This window comes from Cygnus olor, chromosome 6, assembly GCF_009769625.2.
Source record: "Cygnus olor isolate bCygOlo1 chromosome 6, bCygOlo1.pri.v2, whole genome shotgun sequence".
Classification (NCBI taxonomy): Eukaryota; Metazoa; Chordata; class Aves; order Anseriformes; family Anatidae; genus Cygnus; species Cygnus olor.
The window spans coordinates 21122083-21144469 of record NC_049174.1 but is presented as its reverse complement, the minus strand read 5'-3'; the positions used below and the strand labels follow the sequence as shown (position 1 = coordinate 21144469).

Here is a 22387-nt window from a genome sequence, read left to right as displayed (position 1 = left end):
ACTTAAATAAGAGAGAAAGAAACTGTTTAAACATTTTGCATTTAAAGTATGCATCATTTTAAAATGCAGTATACATATATGGTCACAGTGTAGAACGGAACTGCTTTTTTTTTTTTTTTTTTTTTAATAAAATGCTCCTGTCTATAAATAGCAAATCTTAATGGTTGCGGCCAAAGATCCACTTCTGGAAGGGGTCTGATGGATTGCAGGATACCAACACTTGGATGCTCTCCATTTCCTGTAAGGCACATATGTAGTGCTGCATTGTACAGAGTTGATCCTAATGGGGTGAGAAAGGAGAAAAAAAAAAAAAAAGGTAAACACAGTTTTCCTTCCCTCCCATCATTTTTTGCAAGTTCAATGTTTTTAAAAAGAGTAAGGCCAGACAGGTAGTGTAGAAGGAGGGCTAGCAAAAAAACATGAGTAGAATGCAAGTGCCAAATTGTTTTGCTAGTAAAAATAAATAATTTAAAACACACAAAGCATTTGAATTGACTTTCAAGGTGCATGCCCAGATGAACACGCTAAATGATATCAAGCGTTTTTTTAAGTGACTACTTTACAATAGTGAAATCATCAACTTTTGATCTGGTATATACATTTTTCTCCCAAAACTGAACTTTTTTTTGCTTCACTTTTGTTTTGTTGGTGTTTTCTCTTTTATTAGAAACCAAAAAGTTAACTCACTTAAGAGATCATTGATAAGATGCCCGTTCACTGTACAGTATAATACCTTTTGATGCTTGCCATTGCTCTCTCTAAGCGCAAAGGTTTTCTGGCCTTTGTAGTTGCATTCGCGAAGCTGCACAGGTCCTTTAGAAGCATGCAGACAAAGCTCCTTCTGAATGTTATGCCGAATTTCATGATGTGCAGAATACTCAAAGTACTATTTAAATAATTTTTAAAAAGTTAAGTAAATAAATGCTAACAAGAGTATTAACCTAAATTAACCTTCGACATCTCCAATAAACGAAGGAATAGATTTCGTTATTCAACAATTCGAAACTAGAGAATTATTTATTTGACTTTAGTGTATGCACTTTAAAAGTATTTACGAAAGTAAAGCCTTTTTAAATACTAATGCAATGGAATATAATTAATAGTACTTAAATGTAGAAGCTGTAAAAACACTTGGTGCACATGCACTATGATGCAAGATTCCCTTGTATGCTTCTCCAGAAATTATAACCACAGGATACACAGAAAAAGTAGAAATAATTGCATGGATAACTTTAGTTTTGGCATTCCTTAACTTTAGAAATCTTTATTCAATTTTTTGTTGCTGGATTTTACTTTTTCTTAGAGAACCAAAACCAGATTTTGTCACATGGAACAGTACTGACTGCCATTTGTCAACTTCTGCTGTTTGAACTAAACAATCAATGCTAACAATAGGATGCTATCATGTTCTATGTGAACTAGCTTTTAGAAAGTGTAATGTAAGGACACATTTTGTGAGTGAGTTTAGGGTTATTTCCTGACAGCAGATTACTTTTAAGGCTTAGGTATCCTTGGCTATAGTTCATGTCTAAACAGGGATTTAATTCTAACATTTACAGACACAGCTGTCCTTTTATACTCTCTATCTTATCATCATGGTCTCTTCCATTTCTCCCTCTCAATATATCAGAATTCTTATCATGTCCCGTTACCACTGTTTCTTGGCTCCATATGTCAGCCTTATTCACCATATCATTCCTTTGACTATTAAGCCATGCTCACTTAGTTCCCTGTCACTTTTAACTGTCTGTCTAGTTGGTCAGCTTTCTGGCCCTTCACTGCTTTGGCATCAATGGGAGTAGCACTGAGGAACAGACATCTCACTCTTAAGCCCTGCATCCAACATCACTGCCTGAAACAGGCACTCATAGGAGTGACCTCCTTAATCATTTAGCTCTCAAACATAATAGTTTACTCGAAATCTGTTAATCTAAGTAAACCTGTTTTGATTTATCTTTTTGAACTCGAAATCTCTGCAAGCCGTGGCAAATATGACTTGAATACTAGCTTTAAAACTTCATTCATCTTGGACATTGAGATGGACATGTTACCAGATCTAGATATCCTAAAAAAGAAAAAATGATAAACAATTGAGGAACAACTCAAAAACTAGGTTCTTTCTTCCACTCCACTCTCCCATCTCAAACATATGAGCTGAAAGGACAGGTAGCATAAACAATTTCAGCCTGCACTGCTGAAGTCTGAGAACAAAGAGCCATAAAGCCATTGAAACAGGGTACTGTAATGAGACGGCTCTTTAAGTAAGAAATACGCACATTTCTTGTGTATACAAGCACAATCTATGTTAAAAGGACCCTCAAACTGTTAACGTATGCTCAGGAGAAACTAAAAACACCAGTTCTAGTACAATCCAAGATAACTTAGAAAGAGACGAACAAGCATACAGCAGATCCTCTCTCTTAATACAAGGTCTTGGTACACTATTCCTTCATACTGAGTGCGGACAATTTGAAAAGACTAATATAGTATAGAACAGAATAATAATAATAATAATAATAATAATAAAAAAACTTTCAGTACTGTAAGAAGCTAACGTAACAGGGTAGCTGTTTAATCCAGACAGTATTCTGTTTCCACAAAGATCAATTAGAATCAAGTGTCTGAGTTTTCACGAGTGCTATAAATGGATGTTTTTTTATAATGGAAGATCTTATTAAAAACAAAACAGAAAAAACCAACAATTTTCTAATCAAAACATTTAAATCTTTGTTGAACTTTAATTATTAAGGATCTACAGTCAATAAACTTTGTTCTCCAAATAGCTCTTTAAAGCAACAGAGAATTGTGCATTTCTGCGGGAGGGAGACATTACTTTTGTTAGTATTACAGTAGTGCCTGAAGAATCTATTGCAAGTCATACTGTAGAAGAAACAGAAGATCATTGCTGCCTCCAAGATCTATGCATCAAAAAGAGCTCTTCTTGGACAAATTCAGTCATATTATTTGCTTGCATTAGCCAGTATAGGGTAGACCACTTTGACCTCACACTATGAGGCTGCAAGCATGATAGGGAAAGATGGCTCAGGCCTGGCCACTTGGTCTCCCATTGGCTGGATTCCCATTAACATCTTCCTTGACAGTGTGAGTCCTGGTGGCAGAGAAAGAAGCAATAGTAGGAGGTATAAGGAAAAGAGGAATTAAGAAGAAACACAAAGTAGTAAGGGTAGATTGAAAAGGTTTTGCACAGAAAGGAGAGATCATGTGAAGTAGTGTAATGGTGTAAAAAATCTGTATGCTGAACATAAAATGTTAGATGTGAAGCACAACACAAAGAACAGTATGAAACCTGCCTTGAAGAAAGAGGAATTAATTCTTACAAAAAATATTAAAAATTTAAAAGTTGCATGCTAAAAGTGAGCCGATTCCTCTACAACAAATGAAAAGCTTTCATACGGTAAAGTTACAGCTGAATAGATCATAAAAATCAGGGATCAAATATTTTACCTGATTTCCTCCAAGTCCATGGCAAGAATACATAATCAATGGTTTGCTGCCATGGTTATTTTCACCAACGTCCAGACACATGTGGTTACCTATGTTTATTAGCTAAAGAAAAGGTGTTATCAGCAAAAAAGAAATAAAACAGCTCAGTGGGTATGAGAAAAACTAAACTGCCTCACTTGCTTAGAAATCTAACCTGTGGCTTAACAATTACAACTTTTAATTCATTTTTTTATTTCTACTATGCTCAAACCTAAAAATCTTGTTCTCAGTTATTTTTTTCTACCCAAAAGCCTACTAACTAAATTACAGTTGTGTACAGCCATGCACTGTGAATTATTCAGCTACCGGTATACATGGTTATTACATTACTCAGATTACAATTTTAAAAGATTGACATAAAATATTAAAAATTGGAGGAAGGGAAAGCTTTATTTGTAAATACATGCTAAACATTCACATTGACTCGAGAGTAAGAATTATTAGTTGTTCAATTTTTTTTTGGTTTTAGCATTACAAAGTTTAAGAAGTTGACAGAGGAGATGCAACGGTCTTTAAAATAAATTACGTTAAACTATGAACACATGTTTTTCTTACCATAAACCTAATTTTGAGGAGTAGGAGTATATAGCTGTCATAGTACAGTTTTCCCCATTAACATGAAAAAAATTCTCTCAGATTTCTTACTATATAAAGCTAAATTTATTTTGACAATTCGGGAAATTGCTCACCACTGGCTTAGTACTTGTGTCACTCTCACTAGTAGTGATGGGCAGAATGTTGCTTATCAGGCCGAGAGATTCCTTTAAGCAAAGCTACTGTTACCAGAGCTACAAAATATTTAAACAGCATGATATGCAGGAGAGATTCTTTGCCCACGGTATTGACAGAAAACTCTAGAGAAATTTATGATAGCTAAAATATAAACACCATGGCTAAGGTAGCATAAAGGATTAGCAAACTTCCTGGATTCTAGAATGCTAGTGAAAATAATTAAACTTACATATCCAGAAAACAAAGGATTCAGGTCTGGAACATATGCTTCCGGATAAACATTATTGAGATACCAGGTAAAATTTTTACACTGCAGACGCTGCCTTAAGACAAGTCTTTTTGAGATGTCTCCAAATGTTTTCTATTGCAGCGATGGAAGGAAGGAAAGATGGAAAAGGAATATATTAAAACTATTAATATCAACCTTGTACATATAAATCTATGATATCCTGTACTGTAGCATCAAACAAGTTTTAAGCTTCATTTGTCAATCTCTTTTAAAAAGTACTGCACTACTGCACTTACTGCCATTTGCTTTGCGGTATATAACACCACTGACATCCTGCCTGCTGCATTTCAAAGCATAGGGGAAAAAAAATACAACGTTGCGACATGGAAGCAATAGAAGTATCCTTAGACAAAGGGCCATGTTAACAATGTCATAAGGTGGGAAAGTAAAAACAAGTCAAGACCATACTGACCATAGCTTTAAAACTAACTGCTGAATATAACGTATCTCATTAAAGAGGGTGCTGAATTGGATTAATTAATAAGCGCAATAGTCAGTACAGCACTGTCTCCCACACTAAATTCAGTTGTCTTTATCTGCTAAACATACTCTAGAATTCTAATGCTATTATGGATACAATATTCACTAAATTTTATCATATTAAGAGCAAAAAAATAGCTTCTAAAAGAAAAGCATAAATTCCAGCTGGTGAAACACCAAAGTTCTGTAACACTTACAAAAATAAATACCTCTTCCACCAAACTCTGAATTTAACTTACGTTTCTGAACAGATAGAAATAGAATTAATATCTACCATTGAATATGCTTTATTCTGCAGCTGAAGAACAACAAAAACTGCTTTTTAAATAAAACACTAAGTAACTTGAGACAAAGGAGGCATTACATTTCTTCCTCTAAAAAACAAGTTAGTAGTGAACATAGACAATGCAAACATCATCTGTGCTCTTATGGTAGTTCCAAAACTTATTCCATGCAAACAACCCAAGATTTTAGAGAATATATGAAAAAACTTACTAATCAAAGATAGTTAAATATATAAACAAATGAAATCAACACTGTCACCACCCAAACACTTAGTATTTTCTACATGTTTTTTGGGGGGCTACAGGATTAAGTACTGAACTATGCCTATATTTTCATTAAAATGTCTAGAATTCTTACATACTTTGTCAATAAATAACTTTTGCTCACCAAAACTTTCAACGCAGCAAGTGTGATTTCTAATACCACCACCACCACCTACTTGTTTCACAATTTTTGCTGCCTCTGTGTTTCTTCGGTAAAAAATTTCTTTATATTCATCCATCCAGACTTCTGCAAGGCGGACTTGATTACGTGTAATCACTTGAGTACCTTTTGGAAAAGTATGGGGACTCTTGCTGCGAAAAACATGGCCAACAACAGAGCAAGGCATGATCTCCAACTGTCCACCACATTGCCATACCTAATAATAACTTTTTGTATAAGTACAACACAATTACAATTAAGGGGGTGAAAAAAAAAAATTACTGTACACCTAAAAATTAAAAACAAAATCAAAAACACCAGCAAGAGGGTATGTATCAGGAATACCATAAGTGAATTTCCTAATCAGGTTAACCCTGGGAATGTACACTTCAGCTATCAAACTTAAAACACATTTTAAAAAAATAAATAACAGTTTAGTGAGCATGTTTGTAGTTTATTTCATAGGTTATTAGTAATTTATTTTCCATGTCCTAGATGGCTGACTCAGCAGAGAAGTCAAGATCTGATACCAATTTTTCCTCAAAAATCATGCAACTATCAGTGTAGAGACCAGTACTAATTAAGTAGCTAAACTTACTCTGAAGGACATTTCTATATTTTCACCTCCCCATATTTCCATTTCTTCATCGTAGCTTCCAATGTGTTCAAAGTAGTCTTTTGATATTGAAAATAGACCTCCAGCAAAAGTAGGTGTTCTGCAAAAAGAGAAATTTACCAAGGAAAACAGGATTCAAACTATATTTAAGGTAGGTTTTCTTAAATACAGATGTAAAAACTTGGTATTAATGTTCTAGGATGTTTTCATGCATTTGTCAGTGTTTCACTACACTGATAGATTTTCCTGGTGCAAGCAATTAAATCTGCCCACACTGAGTCTCATTTTAAAGTTTTATTGTCATTTATTAACAACTGATTTAGGCAAATGACTGCTGGAATAACAGACAGTATCAGGAAAAATTACATATTTTCCCTGTATGGAGAACATCAAGCAAAATTACTATTCCTTTAGACCAGTAACTTGTCTGAAGCCAAAGCCCATAACAATTACCATTGAATGCACCACTGAAACAGTCTAGTACAAGGTGCTCTGAACCTTTGGTGTTTTTTCAGGGATGATGGATGGAGAGACAGAATCTGTGGTACTGTCTCTGAAAAGAACAGTTTATAATTCCCCTCTCCCTCTCAAACAAAAAAAAATTACAGAAATTGCTTATGATCTTCCTAGTGTTTGTGAGAAAACGGTAATGCAGAACAATTATTGTCTTAAGGAAGCTGCATTTGTATGAAAGCTGTAAAATTCACAACCTGGTTCCTAAAGCAAATATCACAAAAAACATCTATAATGCTAAGACTTCTGATCATACTCATGTGAAGAACTAGATCATTTACAAATGGCTTTTTAGAACAAAAATCATGAAAACTGAAGGATATTACTCAAATTACATTTACCTAATTGGGTAAGTTTCATCTTTTCTTCTTTTATTTTCATGTTTAGGAAGAGACTCCCATCCAAATGACAAACTCCAGTCAAAATTTCCTCTGTTGTGGTTATGCCCATAAGGAGATGGTTTACTGAATTCAAAAGTGTTGAGATCTATAGAAGCAATATCAGGGCTTACAACAGCAACAGAGTTCTCAGCTATTCTTGCCAATAGTGGCTCCAACCAGCCATAAAAGCATTCACCTATGGAGAAAATGGGAACAAGCACTGAATTTTCACTTGACTATATAGTAGTACACAGAGAATAATTTAACATACCCACAGTAAACCAACACGCGCTGTTTTTAAATGGCACTGCCAGTTATACTTTCAATAACATAAAATAGCAATTCAAGAGTTTAAGCAATGTTGACATACATAACTCATAAAACTGCAACATTAAATCAAAGACAACATTATTTTAACCCAGACCTGGCGTAGTTACACTTACAGTGAGCATCCAGAAAGGTAAGGGTCTCTCCTGTTGCTACCGAAGCTCCCAACAACCGTGCAGTGATTAGACCTTTTCTTTCCTTTTGACGGACTACTTTAACAATTTGAAATTGTTTCACATATTCATCTAGTTTATCATGCAAGTATTCTGGAAAGAGAAACCAGTTTTAGGATATTATTCACTGTTGTAATATGAAATTTTAGGCAATGGCATGTATAAACTAACAGAATAAGGATTCACTCTAATTCTAAAAAAGGACATTTGCTGGTATATCTGTTCTGCAGTATCAACTGTTTGAGTATCAACTCAAAATCCATTCTCATGGCAAATTCATTGCATATCTACTTACTCAAACTATCTGAAGAACCTGCAATCTTTTTCATTAATGACAGCTCATTTTACAAATGGTTTTCAGAGTCTACAATATTTACTTGCAACAGAAGCTATATTGAAATAACTTTTAAAGGTGCAAAATTTGATAAACAACCCGACATCCCTCATAAAACATCCCACGATTTTCCTCCCTCTGCCTACCCTTCATATTAAACTGCACTACTGAACATACTTCACATCCAAGTAATTCAACATACTAGATACAGACCTGCAAATAAGTCTAAACAAACTGATGAAAGCATGTATGTACAGACATGTTCATCTAAAGTTAAACATATAAAGTTTTTGAACTTGCATTTATGATCACACCCAGTACGCATAACTCTTTTTGTCAATCAGCTGAAGTATTAAAAATTATTTTTCCATCAAATAATTTTATTTTTTAGGAAAGAAGTTTCACTTCAAAGTAATGAAATTCATTTGCATAAAGGCAATCACTATGATAAAATTCAAAGACCTAAAAGCATTGGCCAATTTATCCTTAGGTACTTTGTTCTATAAACCGTAATTAGTTTTAAGCACATATTACAGAGCTACTTGCCATGCAACCATTTTTACTGTTTAAGCAGCCCTAGAATTTGAATAATCAGAATTGGGGTTTAAAAACCTCTGAGCAAACAAGAATTTCTTATTTGACAATGCTTAGAAAGAAAAAAATCTGGGAGAACTATTTTTTTTTTATAGGAAATAAAAAACAAAAGCACTTTGAAAACCATATGGTATTCATTATGGTGGTAAGGAGATACCCTCTTTTAACCCATTCTATATGCATTCCTACCATGCCTTAAAATCAATAAATAAATGCTGTTCTAGGGAAAATAGGAAGACTTCTTACCATCTACACTGGCATCATCCACCAATATAATTTCCTTTAGCAATATGGCCGGAGATGTATACATCACGCTGTGAACAGTTCTGAGCAGAGTGGACCACGCTTCATTATGAAAAACTATTATAACACTTGTGGTTGGCAATGGCGGGCAACGCTTAAACTTTTGTTCAATACATACAGATTGGAAAGCATCAAATGTTACAAAATGGACAAAAAGTTTTGATTTGAATTCTTAAAAGAAACCCTTCCCTTTCTATTACAAAGCTTTTTAAGAATGGACATTAAATCTTTCAGCTTCTCCAATTTCTGTCCAAGTTTTGGAGCACAAAATGGGGTGCTCCAGTTGGGAAAGCTGCACAAAGTATTTTGTAAAAATTTGATAAATAAGAATTCCACTTGAATAATTGGGTCATTTTGACTTCTGTCTCAAAAACATTTGAGTACACTTCATATAGCACCTGGGTCTTCAGACAAAAATATGTTTTTCTACTGAGACCAGCAGACACTGAGTTGCAAAGTCAGACTAAGTCACCATTACTGTTGAAGTCCAAAAACATGAAGAAAAGTATTTACAAGAAGAAACGAAGAATTTGAAAGGAAAAATAGAACAAATCTGATTCAGAATTTCAGTAATTTTTAGAAATATCATATAATGCTTAGAACAGTATATCCCATTCAAGGGAAACAATTTTAAACATACAATTTTTTCAAAATGCATGTATTCTGAATAGAACTCCAAATCCAATTGTAAGACAAACATGACAACACTCCTGTATTTCTAAGTTGGTTGCACACTCACCGTTTATTGCCTGTCAACTCTAGAGACTGGAATACTTCTCAAGGCAATTATCACAGCCATTGCCAAAGCCCTCACAACACATACAGGCCAAATCTCACCAGTTACATTCCAGTAAAGGTTACTGCGAGCTGTACCACATGTAGAGTGCTAGGCATACTACCAGCAGCAACTCAGTAAGGTTAGTCACTTCTGACACAAACAGCTGAGAACATGAACAGAGATCGCTCAAAACTAAAACCCATTCTACCCACCAAGTCCTAAAGTCTTCATTAATAAAGTTTCTCCTCTACAGATTGCAGAGATGTTCCATTGCCTGGTTCACCAGTTTACTACTACTACTTTTTATTAAATTATGCTGGTGGTTTTCTTAATAAAAAGGGTGGGGGTGGGGAATGGTGTTTAAAATAGAAAAAAAAAGTTTAAGCCACAGTTTTAGTTTTCTTCTAAGTAAAACTTAGCAGGTTTCCACAAAGTCACTGAGAAAATGTAGCTTAAAGGCAGAAGTAGAAAAGCTTATTTAAATATGGTTACTAGGAATTCCAAACCATGAAATAAGTGAGCCTTTCTAAACTGTCTTGGCTTTTGCACTGTGGAACATTATGTTCAGTAAATCATCATGTATCACCAAGAGACTTTTCCTCTCCTAAACGATAATCTAATGCTGAAATCAAATCACTTTACAGTCTTCACATTTCTATTTCTGACAAGTTTTTCAACTGTTGGGACATACACATTTCCACATACTCAGGAGGTCGAGTGTCTGGTCCAAGATCTCTGTGTAACGAAATCCTATCGCTTGCAAATGCATTAAAACAGTGTTTTTCTTCTCCACGGTCTTTTTCTTTCTGCTCTTCTGAATTTAAGTTGATGGTTTTGAATGCTTTACCAGAAGCTCCAGGAGCATTAGGATCTTGAAGAGGTCGATCTAGAAAGGGTTTTAGTTCCGTTGCAGTATAGTGTCCTGGCAAACAGTGTTTCTCTCCAGGAACTTTAGTTTGCCGAACAGGTGCTTTTATCTGCATTTTTGGCTTTGCACCATTGATATTGTTCATAGCATTTAGCACAAGACCTAATACATGACTTTTCTTTCTGACAATTGGTTCAATCCCTCCTTCATCTCTAAAATCTTGAATGCCCACTTCTCTTTGTAATAAAATAAAAATACCAGAAAGAAAAACACAATAATGCTAAATTTCCAAAGTTTCCAGTGAAAAAATAATTTCTTGAATAGTTTAGGCATTTTTTTCAAAGCCATTCTAGTTTAAAAAGTTTGTCACAAAACAAACGTTTTCCTGTGAATGATGTTCTTTAATACTGAATAGGTCACACCATTTCTTGAAAATATAATACCTGTAAATTAAAATAAAAAGTATCAAGTTAGACATCTAGTATATACAACAATGTGAAACTACAACAAAGCAATGGGCAGGAATTAATTCACAACTCCCAACTGTCAAACACCATATGTCCATCACTTAAAGATAGGCTTTACCTATCTTTAAAATACCCAAGATGCGCTTTCCCCATTTTTTTAAACATACTTCAAACAGAAGAACCAGAAAGCAGGCATTCCAGTAGGAATAAATCACTACTTCACATTAAATTTATTCCAAATTTTGAAAATTAAGGAATTTTAAGGATGGAATTCTAGGTCAATGATGGGATAGATGGAAAACATGCAATCAATATGGTGAGTTCAAGTTCTATGCAGAAATATCCATGTGAAAAGTGAACAATAAAGACAGAAAGGACTTCTCAAACCATTTATTTCTACAGTTTTGAAATTTCCAATATTTTGAAAAACATTTCTATTTCAAGATCAGACTTAAGTAACCAGACTGCCAAGTGGAAAAAAACAAAATTTAATTAAGATTCATTTTGTTATCAGTATACATGTTAAATGCAGACTTAATACAGGTAATTGGTAGTAGGTTAATTTTGGCTGAGTACCAAGCAGTCAATCTATATATTTTTTCATTCACTTGTACTGCACTTTCTGGCATATTCTGATGCAACTCATCAAGAGAATATGTCAAAGAGTTCTCCTTTTTCAGGAACTTAATTCTTTTTTACAGACAGGCAATTACTCATTGGCTTTCAAAGATGAAAAACTATGAAAAACATTTCAGGGCTACCAGCATTCAAGTGATTTGAATTCTCTCTGCAAAATTGGCAGTTTAAAAGAAAGATTAAAAATAGCAACCAGCCTGAATTGAAAGCACAGATTTATTTTTGGTTAAGTTCAATGTGAACTAAGCAGCAACCAGGCAAAAGTCACAGTTAATTAACGCTTGTTAACTACTGACCACAGAACCTCAAAAATAAATAAATAAATAAATAAATAAATAAATAAATAAATAATAACTTTTCTATTTCATCATTTAAAACAGAACTATATTCAGCATTTTTAATTAGAATAATATATTCTCAGGAAGAGATATAACTTGTAGAAAACAGAAAAAGACATCACTCAGTTTCCCTCAAGAATTTGCAGGGTTAGGCATCCAAAGTTGTTCATATTACAGTTTATTCAAAGCTTATGTCAGCTTTTGAAATAAACCCATACTCTCAAACAACAGTAGTTTTACCATAAAACTATTGCTCTAAAAACACAGAGGAGCGGAACAATTTCTAATCCTATTATAGCATCCCTACATAGATACTAAAACATACCAAAAAAACCCTTCACACGGCTCACAAATTTCTCCCACCCCCCAAAAAATTAAATCCAGTGCACTTCTGTCTCAAACATTATTTTCCCAATTTCTTTAGTACTGATAACCTTGTGCTATACTGATGCCCGTATACAGTAAATATAAGAATAAAAACTTTTTCTTTCTTTCTTGGGGAAGGATTGTAACCAACTGACCAACCTGCCGGATGCCCATCCAGCTGCTCTCTCACTCCCTCTCCTTAGCAGGACAGGGGGATGAAAATAAGATGGAAAAGCTTGTGGGTTAAGATAAGGACAGAAAGATCACTTGACAATTACTGTCACAGGTAGAACAGATTCAGGGAAGATTAATTTATTGCCATAAAATTTATTGCCTAGTCTAAAAAAGACTAGGACAGTCAGAAACAAAGACAAAACTAAAACACCTTCCCCGCCCCCCAACCTGCTTCTTCCCAAGCTCTACTTCACTTCTTCATTCCTGACTCTTTTATCTCCTCCACTCAAGCAGCTAAGGGATAATATGGATCACAGTCAGTTCCTAAGTGTGACCACTGCCCTGGGCAGCCTGTCCTAGTGCCTGACCACCCTCTGGGTGAAGAACCTTTTCCTAACACCCGGCCTGACCCTCCCCTGTCCCAGCTCCACGCCGTTCCCTCGGGTCCTGTCGCTGTCCCCAGAGAGCAGAGCTCAGCACCTGCCCCTCCACTCCCCTCGTGAGGGGGCTGGAGGCTGCCATGAGGCCTCCCCTCAGCCTGCTCTGCTCTGGGATGAACAAACTGAGTGACTTCAAGCCAGTTCTCATGTGTCTTCCCCTCTGGATCCTTCACCATCTTTGTTGCCCTCCTTCCGACACTATTTAATAGTTCCCCTCCCTCAACCAGCTAGCAGTGCTGTGCCTGATGCACCCCAGGGTACAGGTGGCCCTTCTGGCTGCCAGGGCACGCTGCTGACCATTCAGCTTGCCGTTCACCAGAACCTCCAGATCCCTTTCCACAGAGTTGCTCTTAGGCCTCTCATCCCCCAGTCTGTACGTACAGCCAGGGTTACCCTGTCCCAGGTGCACAATCTGGCACTTGCTATAGTTGAAATTCATGTGGCTGCTGATTGCCCAGCCCTCTAATTTGTCAAAATCTCTTTGTAAAGCCTCTCTGCCCTCCAGGGAGTCAACAGTTCCTCCTAATTTAGTGTTATCTGCAAAGTTACTTAGTATATGTTTGAGTCCTGCATCCAGGTCATTTATGAAAACATTAAAGAGAATTGACCCTAAAATGTAACCCTGTGGAACCCCACTAGTGACTGGTCACTAGCTTGATGTAACCCCATTTACCACAGCTCCCGGAGACCGACCCATCAGCCAGTTGTCCACCCATCGTGTTCCATATTTATCTAGCTGTTTGCTGGACATTTCATCCAGAAAGATACTGTAAGAAACAACATTGAAAGCTTTGCTTAAATACAAAAAGATTACACCAACTGGTTTCCCTTGGTTAACTAGGTGGGCAACCTTGTCATATGACGAAATTAAGTTCATTACACAGGACTTTCCCCTCACGATCCCGTGGTGGCCGTGACCAATGTCTGCATAGTCTTTCAAGCCATGATCTTCTCCACAGGCTGCAGGAGAGCCTCTGTTCTGGTGCCTGGAGCACCTCCTCCCCTCCCTCTTCACTGACCTTGGTCAGCAGAGCTGTTTTTCTCACATTTTTCTCACTCCTCTCTCTCACAGCTGCTGCATAGCTTTTTTTTTTTTTTACCCTTTCCTAAATATGCCATCACAGAGGCACCACCTGCTGTGCTGATTGGCTCAGCTTCGGCCAGCAGCGGGCCCATTTTGGAGCCGGCTGGAGCCAGCTGGGTCCAGCACAGGGCAGCCCCTCATCTCTTCTCACAGAGGCCACCCCTGCAGCTACCAAAACCTTGCCACATAAGCCCACTACATAATGCAAATCACGAAGCATATGTACAGTTCAGCACCAGCCAAGGAGATTGTAACTTGTAAAACCTCTATTGCTAAATAACCACAGCCTCAGCGTGAGTCTGCAGCTTCTGCAACCTGTTAACCATGAATGTTTTCATAACACTATATTAAAAAAAAATCACATTATTGTTTCTCAGTGCACCAGGCATAAGCACATGCAATATCAGGAAGTCTTAAAGCTTAGGATTCCAACAAGCGATATACATACATTTTCTTCAAATAGAAAAGAAAACATATATATATATATACATATGCATAATATAAAGTACCTCAAATATATGTATAAGACACCTGGCAACTTCCTTATTTCACATGCAGCCATTTAATCATAATCTATCATACAAACATCTAGGGAGGGGAGCATAAGTTTGTTCTTGTTTGTTTCCAAACGTCATAGCCAAACATCATTTCCAAACATCATGGACTAGATGATACCAAACATTTCTTATGTAGATTTTAGCACATACTTCAGACGAATAAAATCTGCTGCTGGCTTTGATGGTGGCACAGTAACCTATCCTTCAGAAAACACTTGAAGTGCATAGGTACATTTTACCAAAAATTTAAACCAAATTGCTGTTAATTTTATTCGGAGTTATTTCCTTTAAAACTTGAGCATATGAAAATCCTTAGGACACTCACGATCAACACAGCAAAATAGTGAACATACATTTGTAAAGCAAAATAAACAAAATCTATAATTCATCAGGAGTATTTCTTATACTGTGTTTTGCATACATCTGTCTTTAGACATGTCATTAAAGACTATAATAAGTACAGCTAACAAGCAAACAATATATATAGCAATTTACTCATCATTTAGTTTTCTGTGTAACTATATTAATTTTTATCTTTGACAATGTATTTCCTTGTATTGGAGACATCTGTACTGCCTGCTCATGCATAATGACTGCCATAGCACACAGGTGAAATGTGTCTGCCCCCAGAAATGAAATGACAATTCATGTAAGTGGGCTGTGCAAGTAGAGCAACACAACTTAGCCTTTTAATGTGGATTCATACATGCCAGTAGCATACGTGGCAGAATGCCGTGCACAGAAATAGTGCAAGTGGTGCTTCAGAGGCTGTTTTGGGAAGAAAGGGTCAAGTAATAGCCTTGGGATAGTAGGTGCAGCAGTGAAATGGACAAACAGGGACTCCTTTGCTACTAATGCCCATACTCTTCAATATGGACAAATTCTGCTCATAATTTTATTGACAAAATATCTTAAAGGGGTAGTGCTTGATATTAAGAGAAAAGCTATTTATCATACAAAACAGTATCATTTTCCAGAACACAGACTACATTATCCAAACAACTTCTGTCATGAAAGCTGTGTCTTTTCTACGGTTTTTAACCAGGATAAATTTTGTAGTCAGAAATGCAATCTTTATTCCCCACAAACACCTCACACATTTTTATGGCATAGCAACATCGGTAAGCACAGATCAAGCTACTGTTCCATCCTCCAGGACATGCTGAAGAAATATGTGGCACAATTAAATTCCCTGAGGTGACTGTTCAGCAAAGTATTTAATATGCTATTCATTAGAGTTATTTCCACTAATAGCAGCCTGCATTTTTGCAGCACTTTGAAATAATTAGCCCTAAACACCAGAAGTTTGATTTCAGGGAAGGGTTTTTGTTTGTTTGCTTTTGTTTTTAAAGAAAATAACCAGAAAACTTATATGCACTGTAAGTCTTCTAGAAAGCGCTGAAAAGCAACTGCCATACTACTTCAAACCACATCACATGGGTAGCGCATGAATTCAATACACAGTCTATGTTACATTATGCCACCCACTAACTCTGATGTCAGACTGTCTGCAAACACCCTGGCATACAAGAAAACCTCACTCCAGTAGCCAACATGTAGACAAGTCTGACTGAAGTTAGCTTGGTCTGAATAAAACTGAACAACAATATATTTGACCTTAGGTTTTTTTTTTTAAAGTTGCTTGAAAATGTACTTTTCTTTTATGTTAAATAGGGTTCTGTTTCCTGAGAATGTTGTTTATGGAACTTAAAATATACTTTTAAAAAATAGTTATTTAAGCCTTATGGATGATTTCAATCACATTTTTTTATACAACTTAGGTTCACCCTTAAGCTAATTCCTAACTCCAACATCACAGCATCATTAAAAACATATCTCTATTTTCGCATATCCAAGTATGCAGTCCCTTCACCAAGACCTTAATGTTTCCCAATCAGAAAGCAGGTGTGGGAAGAGGAAACGTGGATCAAATTCTTGAGGAAAAAAAAAGACCTGACCCTGATGATCAGCCATTCTCACCAGATTAGCAAAAGTCTGTTAAAGATACCCAGCTATATTTGCTGGACTAGTAAGAAGTCCTATTGTCACCACCAATGTAGCTGAATCTAAGATTCTAGACAAGGCTTTTTGTCTTTTTGTGCACGAATACCAACACAGGTGCTACTAAGTTATTAGCTACTGAAAAAATAATTTTGTAAAGTGATATTTTCTTCTTCCACTACCACGTAAATTGAGATTTTCCTACCAAATAATTAAATAAAATCACTAAACAAAACTGCGCCCACTTCCCAGAAGTACATTCCAGAAGAACATCCACTCGCATTACTATCTCATGACTAAGAAATGTCAAATTTGAAGTGAATTTTTCACACAGGCTTAGCTGAATATGGAATACTGAGGCTTCCCATACAATCAAGAACAAAAGCACTTCAGAACTTGGGGAAAACGGAAAGAGTTGCTAAAGTTTACCAAACTATACTACTGCTCATGATAATATTTGTATCTGCCTTAAATACAAATAATTTACAAAATGAAACATACAGAATTTAAGGATTAAAGCTTCACCTAAAAAGGAGAAACAGAATCATTTGGTCAGTTTCTGTCTCTGCACTTGCAGAAGATACTTGCTTGCCTGTTCCACTAAAACATTCCTGCTGGTTACTCTACTAGACAGAGCATGTGCTCCTAAAGGACTAGAGATTGGCAAACCCCAGATACTGTTTCTTCGCATACATTCTCTGAAGCTCAGACTGTGGAAATCTTGTTCTGCGCCTGAAAAGAGGAAGCTCTAAGAGGAATACTGAACATATTCAACTCCCACTCTTAGTTTTAGAAAGTCTAAGGGCATAGATTTTTCTAGCAAAGACTGGAGGCAATCCATCTCAGTGATCATTACGGAAGAGAGCATCTGGGCATTAAGTACATGGCCTGAAGTCACAGTTTTACTCTCTAATTGGCTTTAGAATTTAAAGTTGTTTAAAGAATAAGTGTAAGGCAAAGCAAGTTGTCTTTTTTTTTTTCCTTTTTTTAATTTAATGAGGTTTCCTAGGTCAATTGCTGCTAAACTGATCTTTGTCATAACCTTCCAAAGGTGTCTTCTCTTTCCTCCTGTCCCCACGTGACTGGCTCTGTGTCACTGCTGAATAAATTTCATAGAATAGAATCATAGAATATCCCGAGTTGGAGGGGACCCATAAGGATCATCAAGTCCAACTCCTGGCACCGCACAGATCTGCCCAAAAGTTTAGACCATGTGACTAGGTGCACAGTCCAATCGCTTCTTAAATTCAGACAGGCTTGGTGCAGTGACTGCTTCACTGGGGAGCCTGTTCCAGTGTGCGACCACCCTCGGTGAAGAACCTCTTCCTGATGTCCAGCCTAAACTTCCCCTGCCTCAGCTTCACACCATTCCCACGGGTCCTGTCACTGGTGATAACATAGAATAGGTCATCTGCCTCTCCACTCCCTCTCGCGAGGAAGTTGTAGACTGCGATGAGGTCCCCCCTCAGCCTCCTCTAATTTAATAATTAAATAAATAAAAAAATTTACATAACAAAACTAAAACAAACAGTGAGTTGACTATGCAACTTCATTAGTAAGTAAGTAGTTTTGTGACATGATTTCTCTGTTTATAAGCAGAACTATAACCTACAGCACATGATATCAGCAAACCTTCGGAAAATCAGACAGAAAACAGTCGGGCAAGTGAATAAAGTTGCATTTTACATGAAATCTAGGACTTCACAGTCTGGAAACTTGAAGCCCTTTCCAACCTTCTAGAACATAAGCACAGAAATGAGCAGATAAGGAGGAGAAACTTGTGAGTGCTGGGTGGCATCTGATCAGCAATTCACATTACAAACATGCTTCTCTACCTTGGCCCCAAAATAAGGGAAAGCCCTGCTCTAGGCATCAGCTCACTGAACAGATAGGCCAGGCAACACATTCATGCAAAGGAATGTCTCAAAGCAATGCAGTCGGACACCAAGGACCACAGATTCTGGGGCTGTGTCACAAAAAGGGCAATTATATCCTGTTTCTATTTTGACAGCAGTGAAGATATCCAGGCTGTGGCCGGTATTGCCCCACCCAAAACCAGGGCAAGGTTAAATAGCAACAGCAGTTACAAGGAGGAGGAAAGCTGCTCTACTCCTCCCCGCAGCGCAACAGAAATAGTAAGTCTGGCTCTCTGTAACTAACTTAATTTTTACTTTGCTTTGTTATTGAGAGGCCTCGAGATGACAGTAGCAGATGCCAAGCTGACCAAGCCAGAGGGCAAACTGGCTGGAAAAAGGAACCGTACGCTGTACGTTGGCTGTGCCCATGGGCTGCGGCTTCGCCTCTGCCTCTCGGCTCAGCAGCAGGGCACCGGCTTTCCTCAAGGCTGAACAGATCACGACTGCTTATCGTTTATCAGACAACAGGTGCAGTTTTGTGACAGAAGACTAACACGTAAAACATTACTAGGATAAATACAAAAGATTAATATTTCCAGCAAGACGTTTTTTATTTGACCTATTCAAACGTTTAACGAAGACTCCTCGATATGTGAGCGCACTCACAGAAAGTTAAGGACGACCGAAAGTTGGGTTATTCGCGTTACGATTCGCTTCCCTTGCCAGCTCTCCAAAAGCAACACACCATCTGCGGGCGCCGCCGCCTCCCGCCGGGCAGCGGGGCTGGGCTGGCTGCGGCGGGACGGGGCAGCCCCGCAGCCCCCCGCCGGGGCGGGAGCGGGACGTGGCAGCGGGCACCTCCCGCGGGCAGCGCCGGGCGTCCCCAGCCCCGTGCGCCCCGCGGCGGCGCCCGTCCGCTCTCCTCGCCCCCTCCGCGCTTCCCCACGGCGGGGACACGCGGGGCCGGACCCCCGATACACCGGGACCGGAGGGGGCGGAGGGAGTCGTCGTCCCCCCCCCCAACTCGTGCTGCCCCCGCTCACCTGGCTCCGGCGGCAGGACGGCGGAGGGGAGCGCGGCGCCCGGCCGCGGCCTGAGGGGGGCTGAAGCCGGGCGGGCGGCGGCAACAGCGCCGGCAACGGCTTCCGCTCGGCGGCCGCCAGGTGCGCGCGTGCGTGCCGGCCCTGCTCCTGCGCGGCGCCCGCCCTCACCTGGCGCCAGGTGCGCGAGGCCGCGGCCGGGCGGGGAAGCGGGGAGCGGCCCCCGCTGCGCGCGCGGGCATGGGCGCTTGCAGGCGTGCTGCCAGGTGCAGGGTGCAGGCTGCGCCCCCGCGCCGCTGCCTCCCCGCGGCCCCGGCTCGCTTGACCAGAGGCGCTGACGTTGCTGGGAAACAGCGCGGCGCGGCCCGGCGGGCTGCGGGCAGGGCAGGGACGGTCTCACACGGCGCTGCCGTCCTGCACATCGCCCGGCTTCCCGGGGCGACAGACTTCGCTATAACTATCTATTTGAGACCGAACAGTTTATTTCCCACTTCCCTTACCGTACGCGCAGTTAGCGATCACGGTAGCAGCACGCTCGCAGGCTCGGGCCAGCATTTCGGAGCTGACTCCTTGCAGTTTGCCCAGGGGCAGGCAGGTAGCTCCGTTTGCTCTGCAAACATGTGAGTTGGCAGGCGCTGTACGGGCAGCACCGTCACCCAGGACGATGCCAGTATTTTATGACTAATTCTTCTTTCCAGGAACATTTTATCCACCACAGATTTCCTTCACAGTTAATGGTTCGGAGTAGTGCTAGCACGTAACCCTCCCTCCTCCTACCTTTGCACGTTTAAATATCAAGTGCAGCAAATACACTGTCACCTTAGGCATGCAGAGCCGGCGTTCAACTGCCTGTAGCCTCAAATTCACTTAAGGCAAATTTCTAGTGTTAGAAAGACTTCAAGATCTGTCATTTTCTAAAATAAAGCTTGCAGTGATAGGAATACTTATACCTTAAAGCACGATACTTCAGAACAAGGTCTAGATCATTCCCTCCGCTCCTCTTTTAGCGGGTTACCATCTCACAAATTCTAGTAGAGGAAAAAAAAAATCATATATTCGAATAACGCATTTTAAAGCAGATTCATATTTCAAAAAGTCAGTTCCACTGAAAATTAAGCAAGAGGTAAACTACAGAGTAAATGAAGCCAGAGATCAGAACCATCATTGCAAGGACTGTAAATGGACAAACCCGTGATCTTACTTTAATACGTGGTGTAGTAAGAAGCAGATGAACTTGCTAGTGATTTTTCCTTTTCCTGCTCATCTTCATACACAGAACACAGCAGCTCACGAGTTCTTTACGACCAGCTTCCTAAGAGCCAGTACTCCACTGCCAGCGTCGAGACTACACTTGGAATGCTGGCTCCTGGATCACTTTCAAAGACAATTCCTTCAGGAACAATTTCAACAAGTTTCCCCAATAATATAAGCTCTGTTTAAACTGGGATGTTTGTAAAGCTACTCCACTCATCTAATGACTTTAAGATAAAGGTTGAGGTTGCTAAACCAGAGTTTCCTGATTTGTGAGCCTTTCTAGAAATTGCCTGTAGCCATGTTTCAGACATGACTCAAGACAGTTGAGCCTAGTCTGAAAAAAGGGAAGAGAAATCTGAATATTACTTGTTTCTTCCCCTGTAAGAATCTAATTTAGTTATTTTAACTAATGAAATTAATTATTTTACTTAACTTTTAGATCATCTTTCTAGTATTGGTACAAATCTGAAAAAGAGTAGGAAATTAAGATAAAAGTATCACCAAAAAAAAGTGTTTACAGATCCTCTAGAAGATACTCTAGGCATCTGTACCTGCAGGGAAAAGGGGTCAAGAAAGGAGAGGAAGCGACACCTACGGCTTATGTTGCTATAGCTACAAGATGCTTAGGTTCCCAGTTTCAATGAATGAATCAACAGAAACCACAGCTTTGCTCTCCTCTTTTATTCAAAGGCAGAAGTGGAAGATGGGTTGCTAAGCAACGACGTACTAAAGACTGCAGCTCTTTGAAATCAGCATTACTGACTCCCCTCCATCCTCCAGGAGCCTCTTCCATTCAAAGCCATTTATTAAGAAAGGGACTAAAAAATCTACTAGGACAACGCATCCTAAAATAAGGAACTGTAAAAGCAGACGCTGAAATTAACACTGTTTAATTAGCTGGAGCAAAGAAATGAAACAAAGCCACTTCTTCTGCACTGAAAGTAAAAAAAAAAAAAATTTACTAAGGTCAGAATATCTTAAAGTGGCTTATATAAACCAAAAGGGTAATGGAAAGGCCATTTATTTCTTCTGGGAATATTATATTAAAGCCAGATTTTCTCTGAAGGATTAATTTGCAGCCAGTGCTTCTTTTTTAATTGAAATCTAAAGATGTGCCTCAATTGCACTCTTATTTTAAAGACTTCATACATAAGAAAACATTAATGGCTAAATGGCTAGATGTGTTCAAGACGCCTAATAGGCTCCACAAATCTTTTACTTCCATGCTCTATCAATAAAATTCTCCACCGTAAATTAGCAAGGAAAATCTTCAAGTCCCAGATTAATTCTATCAGCTAATTTCTGTATCACGTTGTGTGGTTTAACCCGGCAGGCAGCTAAGCACCACTCGGCCATTCACTTGCTTCCCCCCCACCCCTCCCTTCTGTGGGACTGGGAGATAATCAAGAGAAGAAGGTGAAACTTGTGGGTTGAGATTAAGGCAATTTAATAGGACAGAAAAGCAAGGGAAAATAATTATTATAATAGAATATATAAAACAAGTGACGCACAATGCAATTGCTCACCACCCACTGACCAATGCCCAGCCCCTCCCTGACCAACTCCCCCAGTTTT

The 22387-nt window shown here is 38.7% G+C and overlaps 1 protein-coding gene across 1 annotated transcript; it reads right to left on the bottom strand.

The window, feature by feature from the left end:
- Window positions 1-15: 15 nt before the first annotated feature.
- Window positions 16-20953, bottom strand: GALNT3 (polypeptide N-acetylgalactosaminyltransferase 3). The gene is given in 14 exon segments (XM_040561707.1): window positions 16-217; window positions 219-280; window positions 734-751; window positions 754-886; window positions 3466-3567; window positions 4466-4597; window positions 5730-5930; window positions 6312-6429; window positions 7184-7418; window positions 7666-7815; window positions 8897-9069; window positions 10437-10854; window positions 10857-11042; window positions 20760-20953. Coding segments are annotated over 13 exon segments (1893 nt in total). The 5' UTR covers window positions 10948-11042; window positions 20760-20953; the 3' UTR covers window positions 16-157.
- Window positions 20954-22387: the final 1434 nt, after the last annotated feature.